Raw genomic sequence first — 19,618 nt, 5'->3', positions numbered from 1 at the left:
CATTCTTGTTTTATTTATTTTCTATGAGGCTGTTTGCTTCAATAGCTACACAATAGTAGATACTTCTAGTTGTACATAACCCAGAATACCCTGTGTACTTCTACATATTTTCATGTTATCATTTTTAGTTAAAAAAAATCGCAGATGATGTTTCATATTGCATTGGATTTCTGTCAGACAATTCCAGCATGATAACCAAGGCTGCATAATGTTTCTACAGGTGAATCGCTAGAAGATGCTTTAAGGCAGTTATACCTCATTGATGCAATTGATGAAAATGGACAGATAACTCATATTGGACGAACTATGGCTGGTAACATTCTCATATATATTTATTCACTTTTTTTAGAAAATTATATTTTGATGCTTTTTCAGATTCTTTTTTTAGTATTGGATAATAAGGATTTAGCTTTTGGTTTCAGAGGACATTTTGCCCCAACCAAGGGCTGAAATGTTTCAGATATTTCATTTTGTTTGGTTTCAGAGGACATTTTGGCCCAACTTAAGGCTGAAATGTTTCAAATATTTCATTTTGTTCCATGCGATTAGCCAAAACATGCCGATATTAAAAGACTTCTTTTATTTAGAATATATGTTTATGTATGCATGTATATGTATGTACACATATAAAATATATAATGATCCAGAATTGTAGATGTATAAAAGAGCTCGCAAGATAAGTCTTCTTAATTGTGCATATTGAGTCTATCTACTACAATACTGAATGGTTTTGGTCATTTATTTGATTAATTAATTGAAGCAAATATATGGTGGGTTAAGGTCTAATATTTTGATTGAAAATGATCTATTTTGGCCATTACGGAGCTATCAGCCCTTTGATTTAAAGTTTTTAGCTGTTTTCTTTGGTTTTAGTTAGCGTCTGTTTCCATGGTACTCAAGTTGGAAGTTATGTAAGTCATGACAGTGAACAGCTTCCAAGGGGGGTTTGGTTACTGTTAGCATTGCTAAACCTATGGATCCAACTTAACTAACCATAACCTATATGTGCGACCTAAGAAATTAGAGTCACTTGTAAATCATAATGGATAAAGGACACCCCCATGAAATGTGCATTGCTTCTTGCAGTTGCATTAAAAGAAGCTTACTGAAAGTGGCCCATAATTTTGATCAAAACTGGCCAAGATCCCTCAACAAGCCTCAGTCTCCATAGAGGTGCATATTACAGAGCAATATGAACAACTAAATGCAAAAGATCATCAAAACAATAACAAGAATGTTTATATGTAAAAGTATAATGCTTTATGTTTACATGCATTTAGCTAAGTGGCCACATAATCCCAAATTTGAGAAGAACATGGCCAAATTTTAAGATCCTTGCAAAGTCTACTCGCAATTATGCTCAATAAAAGTCTCTCGTCACTGGATGTGTATATTATGAAATTGAAACGATAGTCAGAAAGAAGACTTGATTATGTGTCGACAAAGTTTGTATTGGCACCGTGTATTGTTGGTATATATTATGAAACGAAAGGATAATAAAATAGGCATGCATTTATGTCTCAATATAGTTTATTTTGGAACTATATTTGGTTGGTAATTGTTGTGATTTTGTACTTGCTTCATGCATTCTACTTTTAACTGCGCCTAAACCTATGAGCAATATAGCAATTGGGAACCTATATAGCACAATATTCTCCAAAATTGTTTAATAACTTTTCTTTGTTACTTTTCTTTTTTTCTTTTTTTCTTTTTGGAATCTTTTCTTGAGTTTTTTTGGACTGGTCCTGATTTCTAGTCTACTACTGCCTAAAGTAAGAAATCCGAAGCTTGCTGAAAACTGAAATCATTAAGTGGTTATCGACGCTTGGTTAAAACATAAAGTGCAATCATATGTTCAAAAAAAATAAATTACTAATGAAAAACTAAATATTTAGAGATTTGTATTTATGAATGGTGGCAATTGAAAATATTAAGTTGTGATTAATACATTGCTATGAAGTGTTTTCTTAAAGCCATTGCTCCCCTTCCCCCCCACCCCTAAGAGAAAGAAAAAAAAGATTTTTTTTTTTTTTGCATTCTGAAACTGATAACTGCCCATTTTGTTCATTCTCGTATTACTAACCGCGGTTCCCGTTAATGTACATTTTGTCCAGAGCTTCCACTGGAGCCTTCACTTTCAAGGACTTTGATTGAGGCAAATGAGCTGGGATGTTTGTCTCAGGCTTTGACCGTTGCAGCAATTCTATCAGCAGAAATTACAATTCGTCCTACTAGAAGGTGGCTTCATGTTCTTGTTCTTGTTCTTGAGACTATTCTTGGGCCATTGTTAATTCTTTGTATTCTATCCTTTTGCTGGCGTATGCTGAAAAATCAGTAAAATAAGTCTTCATTTCTGGACTCTGAAACTCATTTTAGATTTTATAATATGAACAATCCTGGAAAAAATGCAATATCATATTGACTAATGCATTTCATTGTCAATTTTGACCTTAGAAGCAGTTAAAATATGGTTTTAGAGCAACAAAATATCTTCCATATTTCCATATGCCTTATCAGTTTTGCTACTAATACATGGTACGCATGGTTGTAGTGCCATTGCCAATGCTAGTCTTCTTGTTAAGTTTTCAAATTATGCTGGATGATTGAGGAATAGTTGAAGCTATTTTGTCCAAATATCAAAGATCCAATTATAAGATATACTTTCTATTAATTTTATTTTCATATGTTTGGAATAAAAAAGCCAAATAGTTGTGTTGTTTCTTTCTGGCTTAATATATAAACTATGTTTGATTTCCAATCATTTTATCATTTAAACAAAATTTCCAAACTTTTTTAGGAACTATTCTAAACTGTAATAATCTTATGTGTAGTAATATTTATATCACAAAATATTTGGAAAAAAGACTGAAATTTGAACAAACCATTCACTTCAGAGGTCGGGAATGATTTGTCCAAAAATTGAAATAGGAACACCTTGGATGAAGAAAGCTAGCATTCCACACAACTCAAGTGTGCAAATTTGATGAGATAGTAAAACTCAAATGATACGTAGTTGCATAACATAACAAATGCAGGATTTGCTTGTCCTACTTCAGGATGGACTTCACTGGTCCTTGTTGCATTAATCTCATGTTCTTGACCTATTGGGCCATTTGGAGAAAAATGATTCTAGGAATACTAATAGCTCCGGCTTCCATGAGACTGTTACTAGAGTTTCTTAAAGTGTAACTCGCCTTTGTCTTTTAGAAATTTCTAAAGCAGCATCCATCAATGCTGAGTAGGGGTGCAAATGGGTCGGGCCGGGTCGGGTTCTGAGTGACCCCGATCTGATCCGGTTTTTTGTTCGGGTCATAATTTTGGACCCAGACCCGACCCGGTTGAAGATCGGGTCGGATCGGGTCCGGGTTGGGCTTGGGTCTGGGTCGGGTCGGGTCTGGGTCGGGTCGGGTTTGGGTCTGAATCGGGTCCACTTTCTTTGTGCTTTTGGAAAGGAATTTGGGCAAATCTAATTTGGTCATATCATAATTATGAGGTGCTAGGTGACCCATGACTTGAAAGACTTGCAATTGACCTCCAGTCAAAACAGATGACCCATGACTTACTAAGTCGGTCTGCAAGCCAAATTTCATATCACACTACTTTTTATCTATATGACTGATTGGACGAAACTTGGTGTCTCCCAGCCCTCCCCCCTCACGAGGACAAAAAAATCCCAAACCTTCCAAAATCCAATTCCATTGCAGAAAACTGGCATATGACCCATATTCAGTTCAGTGTTCCCTCACTTTCTCTCTTCAAAAGTTAAAAGAAACAAAAACCAAAAAACAGAAGGAAAAAAAAAGCCAGCTACCGAGACACCAGAGGTATCAACAGTCTAATAGATCGAGAGAGAATCCTGATGGGCCAAGGTTCCTTTGGATTCTGTGAACCTATGCTTGTTGCTATCCTTCCACGCTTGAACCCTACTCCCCTTAGGGCTTTTCCTCCTCTTTATTTTTTTTTTGGTACAAAGCTTTCCCTCCTCATTGGCTGGCATTTCCCATCCCTTAGCGAGCAAGCTAACAAGCTCCTAAGAAACCTATATCTCCTTCCTATCTGCCTTGAAAACCCGCCATTAATTCACTTAAAAATGACTAATAATATCACGACCCACATACCGAAAAAAAAGAAAAGGAAAGACTCTTTTTTGCTTTTCCCCTCTCTCTTCGGGTCTAGTCGGGTCGAGTCGGGTTCGTTCGATAAATCCAGACCCAACCTAGAAAATGATTCGGGTCCAATTATAGGACCCGACCCGAACCCGCGGGTCCTAAAATTCGGGGGTCGGGTCGGGTCGGGTCACGGGTCGACTCGACCCGACCCATTTGCAGCCTTAATGCTAAGTGGCTTTTGCCAAGGTTAGTCGAATTAGTACCGTGCCCCATACCGGTTGGCTATCGGCACGGTGTCAGTTTTGTATTGTACCAACATATGGTACAATGTGGCATACTAGTTCCAAATCGGCATGCCATTTTTTTGTTTTTCATTTTTTGAAGATTTAATAAAAAGTAATCATTCTTTTGAATGATTTTAGGTCTAATTTAATGTTTCTTGATGTCTTTTGATGCTTTTATCATTCGGTACAACTTAAATGATGCTTGTTGATGTTTTCGAGTGATTTTTCTGCATTGTTGTTGCATTGCTTTGAAAAAAATGCTACTTTGGAGGGGCAAAACTGGCAAATATGTCATTGGGTTTACTGCCTCCAGCTATACATTTTGCGTGAGCATCAGTCCGAAACCAAAATGTGAAAGGAAAAAACCAGCGATCCTGGCTTCACATGCCAGAAGAAGCAACATGAAACACCTAAAATCAATTAGTGAAATAAAAAACAGACAATATTGCAATTAATTAGATGTATTTAAAGTGTAACATACATATTGACATCTAAAATCTTGTCGAGTGGCGATGTCTCTTGCAGATATCATGATCATTAGCATAATCAGAGGACACATCAACCCACATTTCTAAGTAGCATTGTAGTCCTGTACGTTGATCCAATAAGATATGCACTCTTGGTTATAACTGGTTTCGGATCTCTTATTGAAGCTCTGGCTCTGGGAGGTGCTATGTAGTTGATAATATGGTTGTGGAGGGGGTCATTCGAATTTGCTTTAGCAAAATTCGATTTGTAAGATGCTTCAGACTTTGTAAGATAGTACCACTGGAAGACGATGCCTCTGACGCACCATATCCATATCCATATGGGTACAAGTTGCCCATAGTTGCAGGTAATAGGATCCATCTTTGTTAGCAGCAGGTACATAATAACAGTCTCTAGATATCAAACTAAATCCAGACGGCAATCGCAGAGGGTAGGTGCCCATAGCAACAGTAGCAACTTTTGCTCCATTGCCAACCCGGAGGGTTATCGCACCTTCTGTAAGTCTTCTACTTTCCTTTAGACCCTGCATAGTAGTGCATAAGTGAGCACTAGAACCAGAATCTATAACCCAACTGGAAGTAGAAGAAACCGTTAGATTAGTTTCAATTACGAGCATATCTGACATACCTTCAGAAAGCGTGTCACCCTTGCCTTTTATGCTCCCCATGTAGATTGGACAGTTCTTCTAATGGCCGTCTTCGTTGCAATGGAAACACTTTCCCTTGTCTGCAGCCTTTTTCTTTGGAACATCCTTTGGCTTCTTCTCGGTCTTCTGCTTCTTTGCAGGCTTCTTCCAGGTAGACTTTCTCTTGGAAGTAGATATCAACTCGGCAGCGAGAACTGTGCCCCTTGAACTCTTCAAGGCTCCCTCAGTTGTTAACAACATATTTAACAATTCCAGTTTGGTGCATTCAATCTTGTTCATGTGGTAGTTTACAATAAACTGCCCATATGAAGGAAGGGATTGCAGGATCAAATCAGTTTGCAATTCATTATGCATGTTCATGCCGAGCTTCTCAAGCTCTTCCAAGTTCTTTATCATGGTCAGACCATGATCATGGACAGACTGCCCTTCGCATATTTTGGCCTTGAAGAGCCTCTTGGACACTTCAAACCGAGCTGTGCGACTATGCTCACCATACAACTCTTGCAGGTGATGCAATGTCCCTGGCAGTCCTTATGTTCTCATGCTGGCATTGTAGTTCATTGGACATTGATGCTAAAATATAGCACCTAAATTTATTGTCTTCATCCATCCACCTAGCATGCGTCTCACGCTGCTTGGCACTCGGACGATTTGGTAACACTGGGGCGTCATGGTCCAGTACATGCCCTAATTTCTCACAACTTAAGATAATTTTCAAGTTGCGGAGCCAATCCTTATAATTGGGTCCGGTCAATCGGTTGTTCTCAAGGATGCGGGTCAAGGGATTAGAGGCTGATATTTTTATCTGCAGAGAGTAAAGATTCTAGTTAGAGTTTTGTACTTGAATTTGAATTTCTTTGTTTTAGGAACTTTTAAAACAAACATCTCCCACTATTTTTTTGGATCTTTTACACTCTAGTAGAGAAACAGAAACCTGCGACTCTAGGTTTCAAGTGGGGTGCTACGGTCCCACCAATGCTTCTCAAGCAAGTTGTAGCCTACTTGGTCTCCAAGTCATAAGAACCTCACCTAACAGTTATTGGTCCCGTTCCTTGGTTAAGTTAGATCCATCGTATTTTCCGCAGAAGTAAAGTCGTCATTGGGCCCTCACCTAACAGTTATTGGTACCCAACCTCAGCTCTACCCCACAACATCTCATGCTAATAGAGAGGTCCAGCCCCCCGATGCAATTTGCCCAATGTGTCCAGCCGAGACAAATTAACGTCGGAAATACCTTAGCAACTCTACTACGGTGGAAGATCTCTAGACTATGGGGTAATCTAGTCTTAGTGATTCCAACTTTGAGCTATTCATAGGAGGTAATAGATCAATTGGCCAGATAAGCAGGTGAGAGGCTCCTCTTACTCAGAGAGTAATGTCCTAATTAACCACCTTTAATGCTTTCCTAGATACCAATTAGATCAATTAATCAAATATGGCTAGCTTAATGTATCGTTCACTCTCGACTGATTGAGGAGGTTTTAGGTCTCAAAGGATTTACATCTAATGTAACAATTTATCCCAAACCAAATGTTATATAATTACATCTTATGCAAATATCACATTGGTTCAAGTTTACATCCTATGTAAATATGAAACTCTTTCATATATTATGTGATTACATCTTATATAAATGACAATTGTTTCAGTTTACATCTTATGTAAATGTCCTATTGTTTAAGGATTTTTTTTACGTTTTATGCAGATAAATTCTGTTTAACTAATACATACATCTCATGCATACATTTTAAACACATCCTCAATCAGGGGTCGACTCATGTATGCTTGGAGTCGACTCGAGTTAACCTTGAGTCGACTCGAGTTGACATGGAGTCGACTCGGGTGGATTCAGTTAATCCGAGAGCTCCTGAGTCTCTTAGAGTTGACTCGTGTATACTTGAGGTCGACTCGAATAGAATTGGAGTTGACTCGAATATAATTGGAGTTGACTCGAGCATGCTTGGGGTCGACCCGACTAGTCTCGGAGTCGACTCAGTGTGTTTCGGTCGCTCGGCTAGTCTTGGAGTCGACCCAAGTATGCTTGGGGTCGACTCGAAAAGGATTGGAGTCGACTCGAGCATGCTTGGGGTCGACTCTTCTCACGTGAATTCTGAATTTGATTCTATTAAATGCATCTCATGCATCTAATTTTCGATCTGAAAAATTTAGATATGCTATCAACTGAAATTGTGATCATGCAAGACATGTTTTAATTATTTGCAATCTCATTGTTTTAATTAGAACAACATGCAAGATCAAGATTTTATAACGAAAAATCTGCATGCTAAAATTTCAGCAAGCATATAAAAATTTCAGATCTAAATTAAATCCTAATCATGCCTATTAATCTTAATCTAAATCCCTTAAACGTAGCTCTGATACCACTGTCGGATTACCTCCGCATGCGTTGCGACGATCGCAGCGGAAAGACGCGCGGTGTTGTTCATCTCATGAACGTTCTAGGAACGTAGATTTCAGTTTTAATTTTCTGCGGCATGCATGGTATCCCAACAATATCTTTGCGAGGATGTCTTGGATATTTAGTCATGTGATTTTGGCTCCTCACCGACCCCTGTTGTTGTGGCTGATTCGTTGGAAGCATGCATGGAATGCTGCGATCTGCCCATTGCTTTGCATCCATTCTAGCCTGCCTCGCTATGAAAGTCTCTAATTGTAGAGGTGATCCTAGCTCATCGAGCTCACAAGTCATCCGATCATGGGATCTCCTTATCTTGAACAAAAGTATTGTAGATTGGATTTATGTATTTTAGTTATACTTCCTAATGAATGCACTTCAGTCTCAATCTCAGATTATAGTGGATATATATGAGATCGTTGAGGTGCCTCTGTGTCAGATGGTTCCTCTGCTTGCTGTGGTTAAGAGCGACAGTAGACTAGTTGTGCTTATAACCACTCGAGAAGACCGTTCAAAAGATGATCGGAATGGCTAGCCACTTAAGATGTCTCATCGATAGACCAAAATGAATCTACTATTCAGCTGTAAAAGCATTAAAGAAAATTACATGTAAGATAGTAGCATATTAGTAACTATAGAACATCAAATAATAGTTATTATTTTCTTACGACAACTGTTGAAACTTCAAAACTGTCAGTGCCCTCCCTAAATATTTTTATCTGTGAAAAAGAGGTGTGTTTTAATATGTTAATGATTGAAGACATGAGTTAACTTTCGCATGTCACTTAAGTTTACTTTTCTCTTATAGACACAGGGCCGCGACTTCTAGATTAAGCTCCATCTTGTAGATCATATTACGTAGAGCTGCCAGAAGTTTCTCGTCCATATCAATCTTAGGTACGATGTATTGGAATTTCGGATTCAGGTAGTTAGTTGCTAATAGAGTTTGTAACAAGGAATGCTGAACCGGCCCGTACTGGCTGGTTCAGCCCGTACCGGACTGGTCCAGTCTCTGACTGGTTTGGTTCGGCGTTAAAAAATGGTATTGGCCCGAATCAGTCCGAATCAGTCTGAACCGGCCCGCGTCGGCTAGGCCCTTTTTTTTTTGGACTTTTAGAGGCCGAACCAGTGGTATCGGTTTGGTATCGGTTCGAATCGATCCGAATCGATACCGAACCGGTCGGCCACCGGACCGGTTTGGCGATCCTTACTTTGTAATTGTTTTAGTAAAATTTTGCAAGTACAAGAGCGGTCAAATTTTCAATATTCTTGCTTGTTTACTAGATTCAATTTTCTATCTATCTGGTAGTCCCACCTTTGCTCAATGATATTGATGTACTCTTGGGCATGTTTCAGATCTGCCTTTCTAATCTAATTTGTTGCCTTCATCATATGATATTGGAAGCCCATCTGGGGGTAGCTCTCACTGTCCATGGCTTGAAACATTCATGTAGTGGCTTGATAGTCTTCACTATCTTCTCAATTTGTTGTTAGAATGTTTGCCTCGTCTCTAAGTTCTCTACATAGCTCCCCTCAATGTCGACCTCTGCAAATCTGCTCTCTTGCCACCTGGCACTGACAAATATCTGACGCAGGCTTGCTTTTCTTCTAAAGAGGCTATCAATTGTTGACAGTGAATCCTAGGTTCTTCGGTGTTAAGCATGCTGAATTTTTTTTTTTTTTAAACCATGGCTGAACCTGATCGGGTTGCCTACGTATTCCTTCATAAGGGGGATCAAGCCATACGTAGTTCTTTTTAAGTTTCAAGAACGCAGCGGAAAAATCGAATCAAACAATTTAATTCGTGCATGCTTATAAGATCAAATTTAGAAATCAGCACTGTAAGAATACATAGGATTATGCCGGAATCGTTTAAACAATTATGCTAAAACTTTATGCATGATTCACTATCAGATCTAAAAGTTAAACACTCTATTCCGATTAATCTCCGAATATCCATCGAATGGTTTCTGGAGATAACTCCGTGAGGAGCCCCAAAGGAGGATAAAACCTCGGAGAATCAGACCTAGATCCTGACACCAAAATAAAAGATTGATGTGGGATTAATACCTTTTATGATGGATGAAACTTGTGGATCTGATCCTTGACTTCGCAGCCACGCACACGAATAGCCTCTACGAGAAGTACACGTGAAGTTTCTGGAGAGATCCAATCCTACGGAAGTGCTAGCTTGCGCAGAATTTCTTGAGGCTGAAATTTGATCTTCCCAACGCTATCAACTTTTGATCCGCCTTCTTGGAAGAACTTGGAGGAAAGGTTTAGATGGATTGAAGAGGACTTAGATCTGATCTAAAGACTCGTATCAGGGATCCCTAACAGCTATGGCAACATGAACTTAGTAGATGAACTAATGGCGAGTGGAAGGCTGATTTTTCTTTTCATGCATTAGGCTTCTTCCCTTTTTTTTCTTTTTTTTTCTTTCTTTTTTCCTTGAATTCGACCACCGGCTGATGGAGGTCCTTTTAATGTTGCTCTCCCCTCTAACTTCACGCCAACCATCCCATATTTGGGGAGGATTTAGTAGGGTTTTGAATTTTGAATTCAAAATTCAAGTTCATGCACCATCACATGATGAAGCTTGATCTAATCTAAACCATTCATCATGTCGTCACTTCTCTCTTTCAATTTCGAATTTCCGTGCCCACAACCAGATTAGAGAGTCATGTGGTGATTTTGTGGTGTTTAAATTCGAAATTTAAACTTAATTAGAAGTAAGATAAAGATAAAGATGACGTATGCCATAAAGAGAGAGAATTTGATCTTATCCAATTCTTTTCATGAATTTATCTCTCCATGTCATCCCATCTGATGATGAAGGAGGTCTCTGATGTGTGCCACATGTCCCATGGCGCCATTAAATAAATTAAATTAATTTTTAATCATATTAAAAAATCAATTTATGGCGCCATGCATGGATATGTGACATGTGGATTTTAAGATCCGAACAGTTTCAGATCAAACCCATTTAATTAAATTAAATCCTAACAATTAGGATGGTCCAATTACCTTGGGTTGAACCTAATCCAATTAGGTCAATCCCTAATTAAGCACAAATTTAATCTAATTTAATTTGGTCAACCTAAGTCCTCTTGATTCAGACCTAATCCAATCAGGTCAAAAATCCTGATTGAGCCCAAAATTGAATCCAATTCAATTTGGCTCATCTTTAGTCCAATTACTGAATCAAATTGAGTTTATTAGTAATCTAATTACTAATTAATCCTCCAATAATTACTTTAATTATTTTATAGGATAATTTGCCAATCGAATTGACCAAATTACTCCTGAATGATTCTCAATCATCTATCAGCCATCTTGATCAATCAGGAAACTTCTATGCGTGTGACCTCATAGGTTCGAATCTAAGCCGGTAGTATAGGAACGTCTTCCTACACTAATCGATGTGACCATCTAGCAATGGTACCCGACGTCCGGATAGGCCGAATATATGCGAAGCAAATATTCTGGAACCTTGATTATGGTTACTGTATAATTCAATCCCTTTAACTCCAAATGCCAGGATGACTTAGAGCTCACTGTCAACCTTATAATTAGTACATTCATTATGTGATTAACTTTAGATATTCCGTAACTCCTCACTGGGATTACCCTGGCCAAGGTTTTGCTAAATTAATCACAAGATATTATCTCCTGTTTTCAGGATGGGTCAACCATCTCGACTCACAACTGACTACGCAAGTACTTGACTGCACCCAGTGACCTTCCGTCACTGAATTAGAAATTCAGGTAGTCCGGTACCAAAGTACAGTGAGTTGCTTGCTAGTCACAGGTTGTGGTCTCAGGTCAGAGGGCCAAACTTATACCCATATTCACTCGGAACATCTCTTGACAGTAGAGCGTTCCGAAATTGGTTACGTTCAGTGAAATGTACTCTTATACTTCACCTGTGTGGCATACCAGTGTCTCCACATTCCTTGGTTAAGAGGACAACCAACGTATATGTCACACAACGACCTAATCTCGATAATGCTGTCGTCCTAGTAACAACATATCATTTGGTCGCGAACAAGTTAAGGACTCCAACATAAATCCTCCTTTATCATAACATAATTTCTAAGGACTTCATCATATAAGAGTTCATTTGAAGATGAGATGATGAATAATGCCAAATAACACTTTATTAATATGTCAATTCATTTACAAAATTCAATCATCAACATGCTGACAATTGACATTTAGGATACAATTCCCAACAATTGCAATGTAGGTAGTAGCAAACTGTGTTACAGCTGGTCTCAAGATCTTCCTCCTGTGTACTTTCTCATCAGCGAGGACCCATATGTGGTTATAAATAAATCTGTTGATGGACTGGGCTATCTCCACTGTCTGCTGCATTCTATGAATCTTTTTCATTTCCATCAATATGAGGTCGATATAATATGCAGCATATGGGGTCTAAAAAATATAGTCACTGCTCCATCAAATCTTCTCGGCAGCCTTATAGTGTCGCCTTTTATTAGTGATGACCTGCACGGTATTTTTCTCTCCTACCTGATCAATCATCTCTATTAATTTGAGGATGTACATGGCGTTGCGCACTTGATCAAAAGCATCAACTGATTTTTGGAAGAATGTCTTCGTGTCACAGTATGTCAAGAAGTTGATGACATCTGGTAGGACCAATCCAACCATTGCACATCACCGTCAGTCCATATGTGGGTCACTTGCTTTAGTATGAGGTAATCCATTTTTATAGCTCCTTTTTGTTATTGTTATCAAGAAGCTCATCATAGATGTCCTTCGATCTTGGAGAATCTACATCCAGATCGGCAACATGTATAGATAAAATTGCAGACCTATAGTACGTGTTGCTTGTGCATTAGTCGGGATATGACTGAAGTGGAACTATGATCCAATAGTTTGCCACATATCCTTCTTCTTATCTTTCAACATAGTGTCAACCCTCTACTGCTTTGAGTCCCTACTGAGGAAGGTATGTGGATCTAGATCAGAAATGGTGGCTCCTAGTGGAATCTCTTTGGATGACTTTTTACTGCTACCAAAAGCCTCCAACATAGATGCAATACGGCCATTGCCTCCATTGACGGCATCCTTGACGGAGATCCTCCTAAACTCTGGATCTGCCCTATCAGTCTCGAAGCTAGAGTTTGACTCGTAGTGTGAGGGCCCAAATCGAGCCCTATGACTGACCATCTCATCCTGCTGCAACTGATCATCCAGGCTTGCTTCATCGGTCCCCGAACTAGAGCCTGACTTGTAGTGTGAGGGCCCAAATCGAGTCTTATGAGTTATGACTAGCCATCTCATCCTGCTTCCACTGATCATCCAGGCTCATCTGAATGGCAGCCTGGATCTGTGCCTCCTCATCTGGAATGGAAGCCTTCTCTGACTTTAGAGTGATAAAAATGTGGTTCTACTGCTCGGCAGTCTATCTCTGCTTTCTTCTGGGCAAGCCTCCGTTGCTCTGAAATCAATGAAGTGCTTCTTCATCGGCTGTCATACCTTCTGTGTTCATTTCTGGCATATAGATTCATCAGAATAACCATCCGTTAGTTGCTGCTTCAATCTGGTTACCTCTCGAACTGTCGCACCAGTTGCAACTCCAGATCTCAACTAATATCATGCTCTAGGTCTTTTTTCCTCAGATCCATTCCTGCAGGTTTATTAGGCACATGCCTATTTATTAATTATTTAAAGATGGCAAAATTTTATTTTAATAAAAATATATTTTATACTTCAAAAAATACTTCTGAATTATCTAATATGTTGTATAACTTTTTTTATTTTTTGTATTGATTATGTATTTTTATTAATTTTTAAATTAAATAAATAATTTTAAAATATAAAAATTTTAGAAAATTAATTTTAGCTCATCCATGTATAATCCTATCATAGATGCCACATATATATATTTTAGCCTGTGGGCATGTATTAAAGGCTACTTATTTCTTAATGTTATTCAAATTTTTGCTTAGGCCACTGTCATGAGTGCGTCTGTTGCCACAGAATTCGGTCCGACTATGGAGGTTTGGAGGGTGCCAATCATCAGCACATAGATTTTGATCTCGGCCTTGGGTTTTACCTCAGCCTTGGATTTTACCTCGGTCTTGGATTTCACCTCAGCCTTGGACTTCATCTCGACCTTAGACTTCACCTCGGCCTTGGATTTCATCTCCGCCTTGGGCTTTACCTTGCCCTTAGGTTTCACCTCGGTCTTTGGCGGCTCATAGACCTACTAACCTGCTAATACGAAAAAGGGTTGAATAATGGACAAGGGGTTGAGAGCCTCTTATCATCAGAGCTTTGAGCTATGGGAGCCCTACAAGAGCTCTTGGTTACGAGAGCTCCTAGCTACGAGAGCCTCTTTTTTTGGGGTCCTTTGGCCGTCTTTATATAAGCGTGGGAGTAGAAAGCTGTAACCGCCTGTGTTGCCATTGAGTCCCCGACTGAGGTCGGAGCGCAACTCGAATGGCCTTGAGGTCAGTAAGAACCGAGGTGGACGAGGTGTGGGAAGTTGATGTCCTTCGAAGATGGTCTATAAGAAATTTGCTTGTTAGAGAGTTTCCAGCGGGGGACCCTCCAATGTCTAAGTCAGGAAGAGAAGCAACAATATGGAAGGAAGAAACTTTCAGTAGTATGGTCTCTGTGAGTAACATTGCATGCGTACCTGAGGTTCCCTAGAGTGCCCCTTTATATTGGAAAGCTTGTTTTGTCTTTTACCCGGGCTGCGTGATGCACAATGATGGTTAGACAATGCAAAACTCAGATTGGAGAAGAATATGGTCCTTGGGTTCCCTTTATTGGAACTATGTTCTTATTTATTTTTGTTTCTAACTGGTCAGTGTCGTGGTGGTGCTACGAGATGGCGATTTTTCGTATAGAAGAAAATAGATCCGCAGACCTATTGAGATGCGAACCGATCGACCGCTATCTAAGAGAAGATAAGTAGTTCTTCTATCCATCGTTCAAGGGCAAGGGGAGAACATGTAGCGGCTTGCCTAGATCTCGTATTTTCCACGTAGCTCGTCGGTCAAACCGCTCTGTCTTTTAGAGTCTCTTTTTTTGGGGTGCTTTGGCCCTCTTTATATAGGTGTGGGAGTAGAAAATTGTAATCGCCTATGTTGCCGCTGTTCTGGACTGAGGTCGGAGCGCAGCTTGGATGGTCTTGAGGTCAGCAAGAACTGAGCTAGACGAGGTGTTGGAAGTTGATCTTCTTCGGAGATGGCCTACAAGAAGTCTGCTTGCCGGAGAGTTTTCCGCGGAAGACGCTTCGATGCCTAAGTCCGAATAAAGGCAACAATAGAAAGGAAGAATTTTAGCAGAGTGTGGTCTCTATGAGTAAAATTGCATGCGTATCTGAGGTCTCCCAGGCTGCCCTTTTATATAGGGGAGCTTGTTTTGTCGTTTACCTGGGCTGACGTGACGCACAATGAGGCCAGGCAACGGTCGGTAGTACGACCACGGCGGAGAAGCCAGTTCGCGTGGGCGGCATACGATACTGACCATGCGTCCAATGCAGAGTTGTCGGAACGGCGAGTTGCTGTCACGACGGCCCATTGCCAGGACTGTCAGTCCTTTTCGGCATGTTTTGATCGGCTCCTCGTTTGGGGATGAGTTGTTCACCTCAGTTTATACTGAGGTCGGTTCGGTCCAAGGTCGAGGCGTTCACTTGCCTCCCACTTCCGAGGACGAATTGCATTCCAGTTTGGGTGGCGGAAGTAATGTCGTCATTTCGACCGAGGACGGAGCTTTTGTCAGGGAGCCTTTAATGCGTCGGTGACGAAGGCGATGATGATGATGGCGGTGAAGAATGAAGTCCTTTTTCTTTTTGCTCGGGTAAATTGAGCTCATTGTACCTTTTATTTTGCCTGTACTATGTGGAGGTCAATGTGAAAGTTCTCAACTTAATGAAAACAAAGAATTTTCCAAGTACCCGATTTCGGTATTTGTCTTTGTTGTTTGCTTTTTGTGTTTGAGTTCAGGTCGTCGTTCCAAGCTTCGACCTTTTGTTACTGCTCTTTTTGTTCGGTTTTTGTCAAGGTCAAATGCATATGCAGAAAGACAATGAAAATAAAGAAATTTTTTGAAGTATCTGACTTTCGTTTTCATCCTTTCTATTACTTTTGCTTGAGTTCAGGTCGTTGCCCCAAGCTTTGATCCTTTGTGTAGTTCCTTTCGTTCAGGCTCTATTGAGCTCAATATATATACCAAAAGATAATGTAAGTAAAGGAATTCTCAAAGTACTTGACTTCGACCTTTACTTGTGTTTGACCACTTCTCAATCTGAGCTTGGGTTGTTGCGCCGAGCTCTTCCCCTTGGGGGGCTTCGGCTTGTCTTGGGCTTCTCGGTCGATCTTTCCAAAGTTTGGCTCTTGAGGAATTCTGAGTGAGCTCAACGGAGGGTGGTCGGTCCCTTTTTTGTTGGTCATCCTTGGAGTCTTGCTCCAAGGGCATCTCTGGAGTATACTTCTGGAGGCATCTATGGGTTTGGCTTCCAGAAAAAATTCGAGTAGGCTCGGTCTTCTGCTTGGGCCGTTTTTGACCTAAAGAGGTCGGTTGGCACGCCAAGCCTTCGGCACGGCGGTTGATTTTTCTGCTCGGGCCATTTTTGACCTAAAGAGGTTGGTTGACTCGCCGAGCCTTTGGCCTGGCGGCCGGTTCTCTTGCTCAGGCCATTTTCGACTTGAAGAGGTCGGTTGACTCGCCAAGCCTTCGGCGTGGCGGCCAGTTTTCCTGCTCGGGCCATTTTCAACCTGAAGAGGTTGGTTGACTCGCCAAGCCTTCTGCGCGGTGATCGGCCTTCTCATCTCTGGAGTATGCTCTTAGAGGCATTTCTGGGGTTGGCTTCTAAAGAAAATCTGAGTGGGCTCGACTTGAGCAGCTTCAGTGGGCTCCTTTGTTTCCAAGTGAGCTCGGCTTGAGGAGCTTCAGTGGGCTCCTTTGACTTGGCTTGAGGAGCTTCAGTGAGATCCTTTGATTTCGAGTGAGCTCGGCTTGAGGAGCTTTAATGGGCTCCTTTGATTTGGCTTGAGCTTCAGTAGTCTCCTTTGATTTGGCTTGAGGAGCTTCAGTGGGCTCCTTTGATTCCGAGTGAGCTTGACTTGAGGAGCTTCAATGGGCTCCTTTGACTTGGCTTGAGGAGCTTTAGTGGGCTCCTTTGATTTCGAATGAGCTCGGCTTGAGGAGCTTCAGTGGGCTCCTTTGACTTGGCTTGAGGAGCTTCAGTGGGCTCCTTTGATTCTGAGTGAGCTTGGCTTGAGGAGCTTCCGTGGGCTCCTTTGATTCAGCTTGAGGAGCTTCAGTAGGTTCCCTTGATTCCAAGTGAGCTCGGCTTGAGGGAGGCCCTAAGTTTCCTCGGGGGTCTCCTTTATTGGGGACCTAGGTGTCCTTGGGGTGCCCCAAGTTGAATACGGTTGCCATAGTCGTTCGATCTGAAAGACAAATACAACAAGAGGTTTTTTCTTGAAAATAAGTCTGGACTACAACGAGCGTTACTGATAATAGATACGAATGTGGGATCAGAGTGCTATCGAGTTGCTCCAATCTATGTGCTCTGTGGCCTCATGCCGACAATTCCTCCCTTCGTTTGATACTGCTGTAGCTGGGGCATGGCCCTTCCTCTAGCGCCAATCTATTGCCACATAATCCGGTCTGACTATGGAGGTTTGGAGGGTGCCAGTCTATCTGCAGAGAAATGCTGATCTTGGCCTTTTCACCTCGGTCTAGGATTTCATCTCGGGCTTGGACTTCACCTTGGCCTTGGGTTTCACCTCGGCCTTGGACTTCACCTACGCCTTGGACTTCACCTTGGCCTTGGGTTTTACCTCAGCCTTGGGTTTCACCTTGGTCTTTGGTGGCTCATAGATCTGCTAACCTGCCAAAAAAAAGAGTAGAATAATGGATAATGGCTTGATGGCCTTTTATCATAAGAGCTTTGAGCTATGGGAGCCCATAGCTATGAGAGCTCCTGGTTACGAGAGCTCTGGCTACAAGAGTCCCTTTTTTTGCGGTGCTTTGGCCCTCTTTATATAGGTGTGGGAGTAGAAAGCTATAATCGCTTGTGTTGCTGCCGAGTCCTGGACTGAGGTCGGAGCGCAGCTTGGATGGCCTTGAGATCAGCAAGATCGAGGTGGATGACGTGTGGAAGTTGATCTCTTTCAGAGATGGCCTACAAAAGTCCGCTTGTTGGAGAGTTTCCGACGGAAGACCCTCTAATGCTTAAGTCTGGACAGAGAGGCAACAGTAGAAATGGAGAGTTTTAGCAGAGTGTGGTCTCAGTGAGTAATATTGCATGCGTACCTGAGGTCTTCCAGACTGCCCTTTTATATGGGGGAGCTTGTTTTGTCGTTTACCTGGGCTAATGTGACGCACAATGATGGCCTCGCAACGGTCGGTAGTACAATCATGGCAGAGGAGCCAGTTCACGTGGGCGGCGTATGGTACTGACCATGCGTCGAATGCAGAGATGTTGGAATGGCCAGTCGCTGTCACGATGGCCCATTGCCAGGATTGTTAGTCCTTGTCGGCACGTTTCGGTCGGCTCCTTGGCTGGGGCCGAAGTTCGCCTTGGTTTATACCGAGGTCGGCTCGGTCTGAGGTCGAGTTGTCTAATATTTTTTCCATCAGCTTCCAACCTTGAACTAATGTACACCAAATTTAAGTCGAGAGTAGCTTGCATGCTCTTAAATAAAATTCTAATTTTACCCTTATTGTATTTTATTTTATTTTATTTTAATTTTTTAATCTGAGATATATTTTTGAACTTAAAAAATTATAGGTTTAATGAAAGTTAAAGATTTTAGTCTCATTGGGTGGATTAGATCTATGACATATCATAAAATTATGCCAAAATTGAACCTCTTATTTTTCAATTTCTTCAGCATTCTTCAACATTAAAAAGAAAAAAAAAAGGAAGAAATGAGGTGGGGGAGAGCTACCTTACCTTGTTTGTGGTGGATCTGGCCTTTAATCGTTGAAACCACATATTTTTTGGCAGAAAGGAGGGGTTTTTGGAAAAAAAATAAGAAGGCTCGGGAGGCCTTCTCAAGCCTCTCTATTATTGGAAAGCCGGAGGGGGGGGGGGGGGGGGGGAAGATAGGTTCATATCTATGTGAAACGAGTGGTTTGCACCACTTCCCCTACAAATTGTCCAGTTCGGAGCGGTTTTCCTCATTTATGGAAAATTAGGCGTTCGGAGCAGGTTTCCTCATTTCTCGAAACTTAGGGTGGAACCGGGTGGTTTGGAGCGGTTCTCCACATTTCTCAAAAATTAGAGCCAAATGTCCCGGTTCCGCTTCGGTTCAGGGCGGTTCGGCATACCATGGCTTCTACTGTCCTATCAAGTTTGATGCTGCAAATTACGTTTGGGCTGGGTACAATATTTGTGGTTCTACTTGGTAATTGCTTGCCTTCATGGGTGTAGAGGTCATTAGTCCTTCCTTAGAATAGTACCTTTTCCGGTTTGCTGGTGATGAGGTGAGATAGGTGACCCTATTATAGTAGATAATAATTTGCTTTGCATGATAGTAAAGCTTTGCAAGGTACGTTGCCTTTTCATCTGCTAGAAAGTTGTGATAGAGAAGTAACACTATTTATCAATCATATAGTATTAGGAGGGAATGGAGTAATTAACTCTTTTATGTTTCTCCAAGCTTCAAAATGTTGTGGTCCA

The 19,618-nt window shown here is 41.0% G+C and overlaps 1 protein-coding gene across 6 annotated transcripts in view; it reads left to right on the top strand.

The window, feature by feature from the left end:
- The window catches only part of LOC103719076 (probable pre-mRNA-splicing factor ATP-dependent RNA helicase DEAH4), a 65,838-nt gene that overhangs the window by 33,860 nt on the left and 12,360 nt on the right, over positions 1–19,618 (top strand). For all 6 annotated transcript variants that reach the window (XR_003387888.2, XM_026809250.2, XM_026809251.2 and 3 more), the window contains 2 exons: positions 221–313; positions 2,115–2,238. Coding sequence is in view for 5 of the 6 variants with exons in the window: in XM_026809250.2 (XP_026665051.1) it covers positions 221–313; positions 2,115–2,238 (217 nt within the window). In the remaining variant the exon portion in view is untranslated. The remainder of the gene's footprint in view (positions 1–220; positions 314–2,114; positions 2,239–19,618) is intronic.

Source organism: Phoenix dactylifera, chromosome 11 (assembly GCF_009389715.1).
Source record: "Phoenix dactylifera cultivar Barhee BC4 chromosome 11, palm_55x_up_171113_PBpolish2nd_filt_p, whole genome shotgun sequence".
Classification (NCBI taxonomy): Eukaryota; Viridiplantae; Streptophyta; class Magnoliopsida; order Arecales; family Arecaceae; genus Phoenix; species Phoenix dactylifera.
This window is presented reverse-complemented; position numbering and strand designations above follow the sequence as displayed.